Source organism: Tympanuchus pallidicinctus, unplaced genomic scaffold, assembly GCF_026119805.1.
Source record: "Tympanuchus pallidicinctus isolate F22 unplaced genomic scaffold, pur_lepc_1.0 scaffold6, whole genome shotgun sequence".
Lineage (NCBI taxonomy): Eukaryota > Metazoa > Chordata > Aves > Galliformes > Phasianidae > Tympanuchus > Tympanuchus pallidicinctus.
Window position 1 is genome coordinate 9077138 of NW_026294780.1, and position 12590 is coordinate 9089727.

General features: G+C 37.1%; 1 protein-coding gene across 3 annotated transcripts in view; it reads right to left on the reverse strand.

The window, feature by feature from the left end:
- The window catches only part of MGAT4A (alpha-1,3-mannosyl-glycoprotein 4-beta-N-acetylglucosaminyltransferase A), a 77534-nt gene that overhangs the window by 32885 nt on the left and 32059 nt on the right, over positions 1–12590 (reverse strand). For all 3 annotated transcript variants that reach the window (XM_052705706.1, XM_052705708.1, XM_052705709.1), the window contains 2 exons: positions 11436–11576; positions 9860–9993 (listed from right to left, as the gene is read on the reverse strand). In XM_052705706.1, coding sequence (XP_052561666.1) covers positions 9860–9993; positions 11436–11576 — 275 coding nt within the window. The remainder of the gene's footprint in view (positions 1–9859; positions 9994–11435; positions 11577–12590) is intronic.

Below are 12590 nucleotides of genomic sequence, written 5' to 3' on the forward strand. Positions count from 1 at the left end.
CATTACATGGTGAGGTGCTGGCACAGGCTGCCCAGAGAGGCTGTGGATGCTCTGTTCCTGGAGGTGTTCAAGGCCAGGTTGGATGGGGCCATGGGCAGCCTGGTCTAGTATTAGATATGGAGGTTGGCAGCCCTGCATGCAGCAGGGGAGTTGGAGCTTCATGAGGTCCCTTCCAACACAAGCCATTCTAGGATTCCATAAAATGCATAAAAAATATGTTATATCCTGTGATTATTTCAATACAAGTAATTGCTTTTTTATCTACCAGCATCACCTGAGACTCAGAACCACAACCTCAACACCAAACCCTTCCTCTCAGAATAAGCAAGCTGCACACTATCTTTCCACACATGAACTTCCAAAGGCAATTAGCTCCTCTCATTACCCAGCCTAACACTCAGTGGGATCTCTGCCAATGTCCTTCAGCTGAAGTCATGTCCCAGGAAGGTGGCACTTGTAAGTTATTTCACACAATCTCATCAATAAATGCAAGAACATGCAATGAATTTGACCAAGCTGTCACAATGCCCAAAGGAAGAGTTAGCTATGCAGAAGACTCTGCAGTGCAGTAATGGAAGGAAATCTGAAATAGAAAATTGCTTGAACCTAAGGGTATTTCAACTCCATCAATAAATCTGGCCAGTAAATCAAGAGTGATGGAAAAAAACTATTATTGACCAAGTTCTATTCCCTATTTTTGAGAAAGAAGGCTTTTACTGTCTCGTTAGAATAAGACCTGAAGTCTTCTTGTCAACCTGCAGGAGATGAGAACACTGCAAATAAGTATGAACTATGTATTATGCAAGGAACTATACCCTTGTTTTTTCAGAGTACCTTAATGAGGACCAGATAAATCCAGATGAATCAAAATGAAATCATCCACGAAAGAAAGTGTAACTGTTCTTCAGCCTCCCAAAGAAGATCATCTGACAAATACCAGCTTGCTTTTGGAACAGCTATGAAGAATGTAAATTCTGGCTCATGATATCAGTGCCATTTTCACCTACTGAAAGGAAATGCCACTGGTGATCCCAATCACAGCTGCACAATCTGTAAGATGACAGCAATGAATGCTTATGCCTACTAAATCAGAAGGCATTACCATTCATTAGTAAAACTGTTCAAGTTGAAAATTAAATAATTCTTAGCAGTTCGGAACTTCAGAAAAGGAAGCAGAAATTAACATTTAAAGAACTGCTCTTAAAAATTAAATGTCAAGCAGCAAAAGGCCATAGCCTAAGAGTTAATACTGCCAGTGAATCATGAAGCTTCAAAAACAAATTTGTCTTGTTAGGTAGTAGATTTCTGGGGACTAATGAAAGGCATAAACAGGATCTGTTGTTTCAATATAAGCAGTTGAAATCTTTCCTGTTCTTTCTTTCTAGTCACATGAAATTATTGATCCCAGTGGAAGCAGGAATGCATGGAGCGAGACATCTCTCCTTTTTTCATTTGTACTAGATCAAGACCAAAGATTCATTCAGGTCAGCATCTTGCTTCCAGCAGCAACAACCATGAATAAATACATAGAAAAGAGTACAAACAGGGCAAGAAAACACAGCACTCCCCCTTTCAGTGACCAGCCACACTATCTGTTTTCAATTCAAGTTACTTCCTGAGATAGATGTGATTGTATGGTGTGTGTGTGTGTGTGTGTGTGTGTACTCAGTAAACTCCTTTTTCCATCTACCATAGCAGTATCTCCTTGAGCCTCTCTAAACTTCCAGCAGGAAAGGAAGACTTTGGCTTATGAAATCTATGGCATTTCATCAATGTCTGAACATGGCAAGATCTAAGGTTCAGTCCATATGTCAACTATTTTGATGACAGACGCAAAAACACAATGAATAGCAATGAACAAAAGTCCAATCTTTTTTACTGATTTGATGAGTGGGCATGCACATAGCAAATTAGTAGAATGTATTTGCTAGCAGACAAAACAAGAGGTTAGAATGCCTGTTTATCCATCAGATGGCTTAGGTTGGAAGGTACATTTAAGATCATCCAGTTCCAGCCCCAGCACTGAGGGCAGGGTTAGCATCCATCAGATCCCGTCCAACTAACAGCTAGCCAACTTGTTAGAGAGACTTTTAGTTTTAAGAAGTAACACTTTCCTGCTGTTAAATCCTACCTACTTCATACCTTCAAGAATATAGAAGGTGAAACTGCTTCTGAAAATGTTCAGAAAACTATGGCAATTTAGAACAAATGTCCACCTGGATCAAAAGCTCATGTGCTACCTTAACCAGCAGCAGCTATTTAGAAAAGAAAAGTAATACAAGAAGTAAGTACAGAACAAACTTTTCTACCTCCCAGTTCTAATACTCAGCAATTTATAATACCTCATCCTAATGGTGTCCATTAGATTCAATAGCTCCTTCTGGGTCTGCTCAGCTCCTTTCAGAACCAATTTACTCACTTGTATTTCATGATATTCATTAGCAGCAAGGTTCACAGTCTAGCTATCCACTCACTTGAAGTACCGTCTTGATTTCAGATTTTGCCTCTCAATTTCCTATAGAGGCATCCAGATTGCATCTGTATTACCACATTAGAATCAGCTCTAATCCTCATACGTAAGACCTAAACAAACAAGAACAGTAAGTATAAACAGGACTGGAACTCAGTTGAAACAGAAGCAGAGCAAGTGCAGAAATAGCCTGCACCATGCCATACACTAAACAAGACACAGTACAGCTAGAAGAAGCAAAAATAGCCTTGAAGTTCAGACATCTATACTGCACTGTTAAGCACAGGATCCCTATCCCGTTTTATTTTCTTCTATTGACAACTGATGTCAACAACTGGCTAATTAACAGTTCATTTTAATATTAAATTCTCCAAGGGATGAAAAAAGAAATCTTAACAAAAAGTAGAACACAAGGGAATGCTAGGATACCACGCACCAGCAACTGAGAAGCCTGATCTAGAGGAAGGTGCCACGGCAGGGGGGTTAGAATTACACAGTTTTAAGGTCTCTTCCAACTCAAATCGTTCTGCAGTTCTTTCCAATTCTAAGATTCTCTTCTTCTGGATGGATGACTTACCAAGCTTAACTTTTTGGTTTTTTTCCCCCAAGCTGTAAGTTTCAAGATGCACACTGAAATGCTATGTAAAAATGCACAGATTTATAGTAGATAGCTCTGCTTTGAGTAGAAGTCTTTTCAATCTCAGTGATCCTATGAGTATCAGATCTTCATCAGACCAAACATCTGTTTGGATTTAAGAGTCGGTTTTAGGAAGGGAAGAGCAATTAGAAGCAAAGATGACAACAAAATTTCAAAGATTTATTCATAAATCACTGGGAAATGAAGTTAAGCTACCAATCCTACAAATTCAAGAAGAGAAGCTTCAGGGAACACTGGGAAGATTTCATATATCAGCTGTACTGCATATTCTAAATAATATGATTTCTCTCACCCATCAGATTGCCCAGATTTTAGTTCTTAAATGACATCTAGCAGAAGTCAGCCTGAACTTATGCAAGAGAACTTTTCCCCTTGAAAAAGAAAATACATTCTCTGGGAAACAACCATGCTAATCTGCAAAAAGTGCTAATCTCATTGTTTACTCATTACAACAATTTCATTTGAACTTTCATCATGCTTGTGAAACATGGACGGAATAATTTAAGTGCATTTTAAATAATTATGAGCAATGCAAAATTTAACAGCCTCCAGAAAAGGCAAAGTAAACCTATGTTTGATTTGAAATGTTGAAAGCACATATGAATAATTACCCACATTTTCAATATTTTCAATAATGCAGTGTTTGCTTTCAGATCTTAAGCAGCAATTTCAAGTTAAACACATGAAACATGAAAACAAGGTGTAGATCAAAAGGGGAAAAAAAAAGTACTGTCATAAAATAGGCTGCTAATGTTACATAAACAAAAAGGAGCCTCTAGGTCCTACATGAGCTAATGAGTTTAGCCTTCCCTTACTCAGAGCCCCCATCCTTACACAGGTAAGAATATCTTTTTCTCTCCAGCTGCCCCAGCATTAAACTCAATGCAGTTCAGGACAAGATTTCACAACGCAAAGCCTTGGCAACAGTGTGAGAAATACAAGTTAATTCTTGTTTCACTCTACAGTCATTTGTCACTGTCCTTGCGCCCTGCATGTCAGCTCCTCAATCATGAAGGCACGTGTCCCTACAGGTTGTGCTGTCAATTGCAGCACCACAGAGAACAAGTTTAGCTCCTAAGAAGGCCAGCCAGAAAAAAAAACAAAAAAACAAAAACACAACTTAAAAAAATCAAGAGACTAATCAAAACAGCATATTCAGATGGACGTTAGCATCACATAGACTTCCATTAGCTTTGTATATATTACAGACGAAGCCTAGTTTGTAGAGTCTGAAAGAAAGCAGAGTACTTGGCCTGAAAGCCTGAGGAAAATTCTTCATGTGCTTGGGTGAGCCTGTAAATCATGGAAAAAGTCTAGATGGTCTGTTTTTCCAGACCAAGACAGCTAGCAGTTGTGTACAGCCAAAAGCACACTTCAATGCAGTGTTCCTTACTTAGAGGACAGATTTTCTCCTCACAGTCCCTAAGTCAAAGCAGGCCACCGTAGTAAAACTTGAGAATGCCATCCAAAACTCACCTACTACAATGCTTCTGAAATAAAGTTATTACAGCTACCTTTCATCTTACAAATATTTTAGATACTACTGGAAAGTTTAGACACAACTCTGCTCTACTAACAGCAATGTTCTCTCCAATGAGAAAGATCAGATTGTTACTGTGACTCTAGTGCATCTAAAAAGTATCTTATAAAGAGAAGCATTTCAAATCTAGAGCTTGAGAAAAGAGCAGTCCTGAAATTCACCATTCTGCTGAGACACTAAATTTATCTCAGGTCCATGGCAGGTTTCAAACTCCTGTCAAGAATCCTTTTTGAGAGCTCAGATCGTATCACTGGTTTAATGCCATATAAAGTTTTGCTAGCCATTATTATGAAAAGAGGAATGTAAATCCCTGTGACGGTGCCCAGTGTCAGCAGTCCACATTTTCTAGGTGCCAAAGAAGCTGAGATTACAATAGCAGCTTAAATAAATACCTCAAACTAATTGGTAGCCTGAGCTACCCCTCTAGATATAAGAGCTAGCATTATATGTAGCAACCGCGTTCATCCTGAGCAGAGTTTTGAATTAGATGTCCAAAAAAAAGACTATATTTAAAATTACCTGGTGAACATAATATAAATTTAGCGCAACAGCCTTGTCTAGTTTTCACTTTTATTTAATATACACACATTCATACACATGTATATGCGTGTAAAGTGTGTGCTTATGCCAACATCTAGTGGTCTTCCTCCAACTCAAGATGTGTGATTAAATCATCTGAGAACTTGGAACACGATTCTTCAGCAGTGTTCACATTCTCAGTGATTAACAGAAAGAATGAAGTGTCTCTGTAGCCAGGACAATATAAATTTGTCTGGGCTGAGAGCAAGAGACAAAATACACTTTTTTTTTAAACCTATCAAGAGATATATCAAAGACATCTCTAATTCCAGCCCACAGCTAGAAAAGGCAAATATAAGGCTTGCCTATTTTTCTGGAGAAGTTTACCATTTTGCATTCTAATGTCACTACTTCCAAATCAGTTTGGGCAGGGTTTGGCCCAGAGTGTGCACTCAGTGCTTAATTCACTAAAGCTTTGCTCATACCAGTGCACAAGCGGCATGGTTTAACCCTGGCATGCTGCCCAGCACTGCACAACTGCTCACTTACTCTTCCCACAATGGGATTTGGGAAAGAAACAGAAAGGTAACAGTGAAAAAAACCATGGGTGGCGATAAAGATGGTTTGCTGGGTAAAGCAAAAGCAATGCAAGCAAAGAAAAATGACTCATTCACTAGTACTTATCAGCAGGCAGATGTTTAGCTACTTTCAGGAAAACCAGGCTCATTACACATTATTATTGTGTGGGAAGACAAGCACCCTTGCTCTGAATGTCTCTCCTCGTGCAGGTTCATTCCCCCAGCTTTTATTCTGAGTATGTCCCCATATGGTATGGGATGTCCCCTCGGACTGTTTGGGTCAGCTGTCCTGGCTGTGACCCTCCCCTCCTAGCTCCTTGATCTCCTTGCAGGCAGGGTAGCACAGAAGTCTTTCCCTCTGCACACCACTGGTCAATGACAACTAAAACATCAGTGTGCTTCCATCACCACTATTTTCATCACAGATCCAAGACACTGCACCACACAGGCCCCCACAAGGCAAACAAAAGTCTGTGCCAGCCAAAACTATGACAACAGGATGGTACCCAGGACAGTACTTTGTTGGGTGCTTGCGTTGTACTGGCCCAGCCACCAGACAAACCTTGCAAAAAAAAAAATAATAATAATAATAATAGTAATAATGAAAGATTCTCCACAAGAGGAAGACAGAGAAAACACCATTGAAGATTAACAACTTTTAATTTAGCAGCCGCTGTTCACATAAGCAGTTGACAGGGTAACAACAGAAGACATATAAAGTTCAAATGTTTTTACCCTGAGTCATTTACATAAGGAAGAGCAGAGTAAGACTAGAATAACTGATATGCAAGAAAGGGAAGCGTGCAGACTGGTGCTCCAATAGTAAGTGGCTGGGCAATGGCCCTACAATTCTGTGATTCTGTGACAATCACTGCCCAATCAGACGTAATCAGTAGCACACAACATTAGCAAACTACTTCTGCATGGCTATGTCTTCTGATTTCTGAAATGATTTGTGGTTTTTTTTTTTTTTCACATTCTTGGTGAAATTAAGGGCTTCTTGTCTTTCCAATATGCTTGTAAGAAAGATTACGCTGAGCATAGTCACTGATTAATCAGGCGGACTGGCAATCATTTGTGATGTACTTAGAGCGAGTCTAAGACATTTTCATTAAATGGGACCTTCCAACAGTTATTTATTTATTTCTTTTAAATCTTGTTTGGATACCACAAAAGTATTTTAATCTCTCTCATATTCAGTAGCATACCTGTCTGTTGTTCCACTATGATGTGGATGTTTCAAAACCAAGTTTCTCTTCTTATTTGCAATCCTTATGAAATAAAAATGCTAGACAGTCACTTTAATCTGATGCTCATGGATATTTTAAACCCAGAGCCTACAGCTTAGTCAAAAAACAAGTTTCCACACAAAGCAAGTTAATGAGATATGAATCGTTTGTTTCAAATCATCTGAACATGCTGCACAGTTAAGAGGAAGAAAAAGTGAAGACGTACAATGAATTGTTCCTGCTTATCAGTCACTCTAATGAATCCCTGCAAATTATTCTGCAATAAAATCATTTTAACAAATTGGAAAACGCAGACATATGTCAGTTACTGGGACACTTGCACAGCTTTCTGACAAGCAATTTTAGTAATTATTTAAATTGGTGATTAGGTATCACGTCAACCAAGATATTTTAGAATTCCTTGAACTTTCAAGTATGGAAATTTACTGTGTATAATCACATTACTGAGAAATATCCAAACACTAAATTAATATGCAGATGTCTTTATTTAGCAACCGTAATGAGCCTATATTTACTAGCTCATCTGTTTACACTGCTCATGCTGTTTGCAGAAGGTCATTAGCTGTAACTTTCCATTTGTTTTCCGTGAAAAAAGTCAAATTTATAAGAAAGAAGTGAGATAGAACTGCTGAAAGAAATGAAGCATTAAAAGAAGTTTCTTAGGGTGCTCAGCACCAAAGAGATTACAGCTTATAGCTATGTCTCTCAGCAATGCTTATTAACACCGCCAATTCAACTTCTCAAATTGAATCAGCAAGAGAATACTTGTACAAGCCTTTCAAAATACCACTCTTCATAACAATTCTTTTGTAAAAATATTTTTGTAAAGTCTAACTTTTCCTTGTTGTTGGCACAAGCTAGAGAGAAAGCAGAGACAGTAATTCTAAACTTCTGAATAAGGTTATATCACATCATGACCATTTCTCACAGTCCTTAAACTGCACAAACGTTTAACAGAGGCCATATCATCCTTCAGAAGCTTGTGCCACCATCTTGCACTGCTGGCAAAAGTTTGAATGTATTTCAAGTAGCCTTCCTTAATGCACACATGTTAATGCTGGCAATGGTCTAACATTTTAGCCTAGGAAACCCCACAGTCAAAGCTATGTTAAAAGCAAAAGCACTTAATTTTGTTAAAGTACAAATAGAAGTCCACGAGGGGAACAGGCTTCAGATAACCAGAGAAAACACTTATTAAACCTATATATTCCATCTTGCAGAAAGAAGCTGAGAAATACAGCAAAATCCAGAATAAAAACACATTACAATTAAAGATGAATTATCTGCTGTATCGTATTATTCACTGAAAGACTTTCCTGTAGCAACTACAGAACAGACTGGAAGATATTGAACTTTAAGAAATATAAAACAGGGATAGGAATAGTAAAATAGGTGAGAAAACTGAATGAAGAAACAGAAATCTAAGGAAAGGTTATGATGGGATAAGAATTCAAACCTAGTCTTCTCAAATTTTCCCAGACATTCATGGCTTGCTGTGCGCCCATGGCAGATAGGAGGTTAAGCAGATCCTGCTCCCCTCAAACAGCAAAATCCCTGAGATACAGTGGCTCCCACTCAACTGTTTGTGTAAAACACATTTCTCCTTGTGCTGAAAAGCAATAGCTCCCATTTTAAAATGCTGAGTTTCTTCGCAGCCATTTAAATAGCATTTAATTCCCAAGAGAAAAAAGTAATTAAAAAACTCAAAGGAATAAAGTTATTTAACTATGGATAACCCAGGCATACCAGCACAACTTGCCTAAGGTAACAAGAGAAGATTGTGTAGTTGTGGACAGGGGTGTGGATTTGCTTTGCTCCTATTCTAAGATTTGTAGAAGACCAAGAATCCAGTGATATCATATGGTCTGCACAGCTCAGATCTCCTTAAGTAAAACAAAAGGAAACTTTTACACCTTAAAAAGAAGCCACACTAAAAGACAATAAAACTATTCCTTCACTGAACTGATGGGAAAACTCAGCGTTTCAATAATTCAGAATGAATTCTGATCTCCTGATATTCTTAATCAACAGTAACAATATTTCCTTGCAGAAAAGCGGCATAGGCACTGGCTCACAGGATTAAAATGATTTTCACAGTTATCTAGTAGACTCAAGTAGACTCAAGTTATCTAGTAGACTCAAGTTTTCATCTGTGGGACTCAAAACACTGATTCAGCAGAGCAATATACAGTTAGATGATGAAGGTCAAACATTCCCAAGTTCCAAATGAGATTCTTGAAAGAAAATATATACATCAAAATAATTATATGCAGTTCTCGGTATCCAGCAAAATTATTCCTGAAAGCTGTCTATCATTTTCCTTAAGATTTCAGCTAAATCAGAGCCAAACTGAGCAAACTATCCAACTGAATATTGTTTGAACTAGTTCATCAAAAAGGTCCAGACATACAATGTCCAGAATGGCCAGAAAATACAATTAGTAACTATCTGCATGTAATTTCTCCAGCTGTAGCATCAACCTAAGGAAGGACTAAACATAAGCAAGAAGAAAATTCCCTTCTGTACCACAGACTCAGTCATTATTTTGATATCAAAGGAATAAGATTATTAACACATCTCGGTTACTATGTATAAACAAAAGAAGGCATGCAAAATAAGCAGTCCAATGAATCCATGCCCTCTATTCCCTCCATAAACAGAAAAGGCTGGGCTCTTTGTGATCTTTCATCTCAGAAACACAAGATCCTTCCTTCCATAAAAAGGAGATAAAGGCACAGTCATCTATTTATGTTCCAAAGAAAAAGGAGAGCTTCACTTCCTGAAAGGAGTAGCACCGTGTTTAAAGACAGGTTAGAAACTGTATAAAAATATTTCTAGTGTTACCTCTCCTATAAAGACAACCATAACACAATCCAGTTTTTCTTCAGGGGACAGCTTATCAATAAGGGAGTGGAGAGTTTCTGTAAGGTAAGACTTGACTTTTCTTTTCACTGTAGGTATTCCCATTACAATGGAAACTGAAATCAAACAAAACAGAAATGTATACTTTCAGTCATTTCATACACAAGAACAAAATCAAAAAGTTAACTTTTTAATAAAGCATAACTTAAGAAATGCAAGGAGTTACAAGACTGAAACAGGAATGCAATTTACAATCATCACAAATGCTCAGAAAAAACACTGCAAAAAAAAACCAAAAACAACAACCCCACACAATTCTAGATATGTCAGGCTATTACACAGGTAAGAATCAACAACCACTGTATTAATCAGGTAAGAGTTAAAGAGCAACTAACCTCTCTAACTTAATATTCCTGTTGGAAAAGCCATTTTTCACAACTCAAGTATTTAACTCCTCAGAAGCCTTATAAAACGACTCTGCTGATTTTGGCATTGATCAGGAGAGGGGAAGACAGGAAAATTAATTTAACTCAATTTTCTCCCTCTTTTTAATTAAATAAACCTGACTCCAATTTCTGTTCTGTAATTTCAGACTTCTGTCATATATTCCCAACAGTATATAACACAAGCTTCACTTAGAATAATAAAGAACAAGAACATTTGCCTTCCCAGATAACAGCAATGAAACAAATGATGTTTACAGTCAGAAAAATAACTGTGGCTTGAGCTCACACATCTGACACACGGGCATTCTTAATGTTAAAAGAAGCAGCAATGAAACTCATTGAAGTAATGAAAAAAATACAGGCCGGGAGTAACTAATGTTTCTTTCAAAAGCAAGGGTAGTAAGGTTTAGATAAAAAATGGTCTAGAGGATAAACCATGAGCCCTTCAAATCAGATGACACTCAGAGAAGTAAGGATCCATCAGTGGGACACTCACGCTTGGAGACAAACAATACTTTAAGATTCATCAGCTTGCTTGGGCTTTACCCTACTTACTTTCTAGAGCTCCTGGAGTAGGACTGAGTGGAGCTATCCTAATGACCAATATTTAGAATTTGTGAGGATTAAAAAGAAAAGGGGATCAACAGTACTGCAACACAATATTGCTTTTTTCCCTCCAACCAGTCCACATTTTATCGATGCAATTATCATAGTGTGTCCAACACTGAGTTATAACCAACACTAAAATAGTTATGTCCAAGTATTGGTTGCCACACATATGGAAAAGATGAGAAGATACGCCCAGCAGCAGATCAGAAACTGTAATATACTTGTTTCCTTCTCTTTTACTTAGTAACATAAACTCATCCAAACTAAATGCTTCTTAAAGTGTACCTTAAGATGGGAAAAGGCATGATTGATATTATGCAGAAAAGACCAAAGCTGAAGCCAAACTCCTTTCATCATGGATTCAGTATGAATTCTAAGAGATATCAATATGACACAAGTTAAATGAGCTGTCCTTGATCTAATAAGTAATGCAGTAAATTGTACTATAAGAACTACAATGTCCTCCAGACACGAAACATAAAATAAACATTTTATCAGCATACCTCCTGTCCTTCCAAGGCCAACCTGCACAGAAGGTTGAAGGCTTCCTTCATTTTTCAACAAATGAGGCAAATGGTAATAAATATTTGGCACTTGAAGAGATTTTTTACTTGTTAGTTCTTTTAGCAGTTTCAGCGTCTCATCTGCAAACACACAAAATCAGTAACAAGGAAAAAAGAACATTAAAAAATTTTATGCAGTGGTAAATCATAAAATTCCCAATTAAAACTAACTAAAAAAAAAAAGAAGAAAAACAGAACAATGATGGTTTTTACTGAGGCACTGTATCTCACATAAAAGAAATTCTTTTCTTGTTTTAATTTTTAAAATAAACAATGGTCAAGATTATTCTCCTCCCTAACTTTGTAACAGATACATTCAGTACTTAATTGATCACATAACACAGTGCATAATCACAGAAGAATGCTCCATTTATTTAGCTTGTTCTGTGGGTTTTCCCCCCAGTGGATCAAAATGGAAAAAAATGTACCTACTTTTTACTTGCAGTTACCAAAATCAACACAATGCAGCAATGCTACTACAAATTGTAGTAGCATTAACTCTTCAAAAACTATATTTTCAAAACATATTGAATAGATTATACAGATTTTATACAGATACAGCATTAAATATACAATTAAGATTTTGAGTATTTTTGGAGTAAAATAAATGCTAGTGTGAATTTAATTTAGCACATTGGACATTTTAAAATATGTCTGCCTAATCTTGTGGCTTGCCTGGTCTGCATTTAGTGAAGAGACATAGTCCTGGGCCACATATAAGATATACAATATAGTTCATGTATATAAGTAACAAAACTTCCTTTTATTAATATTGTAATTAAAAAAAAAAAAACCAAACAACAAAACCCTAAAATTAGTGAGATATTTGACCTTTTTTCTGTGAACCTAACACAGCAAGGTATGGCTCAATAGCACAAACACTAATCAAACACATCACAAAACTAATTAAAAACCACATCACAAGTTACTTTGTACTTTTGTGAGATGCCAAAAGCTAAAAAATGTCAGCACTGCACTGGGTATTTCCTCTGTAGTGAACTCATTAAATTACTTTAGTAAATAACGCAAGCCCCAGTTTAATTAATTAAAGGAGAAAACTTGTATGTCTACTTAATAACAGAAAACACATCTTCA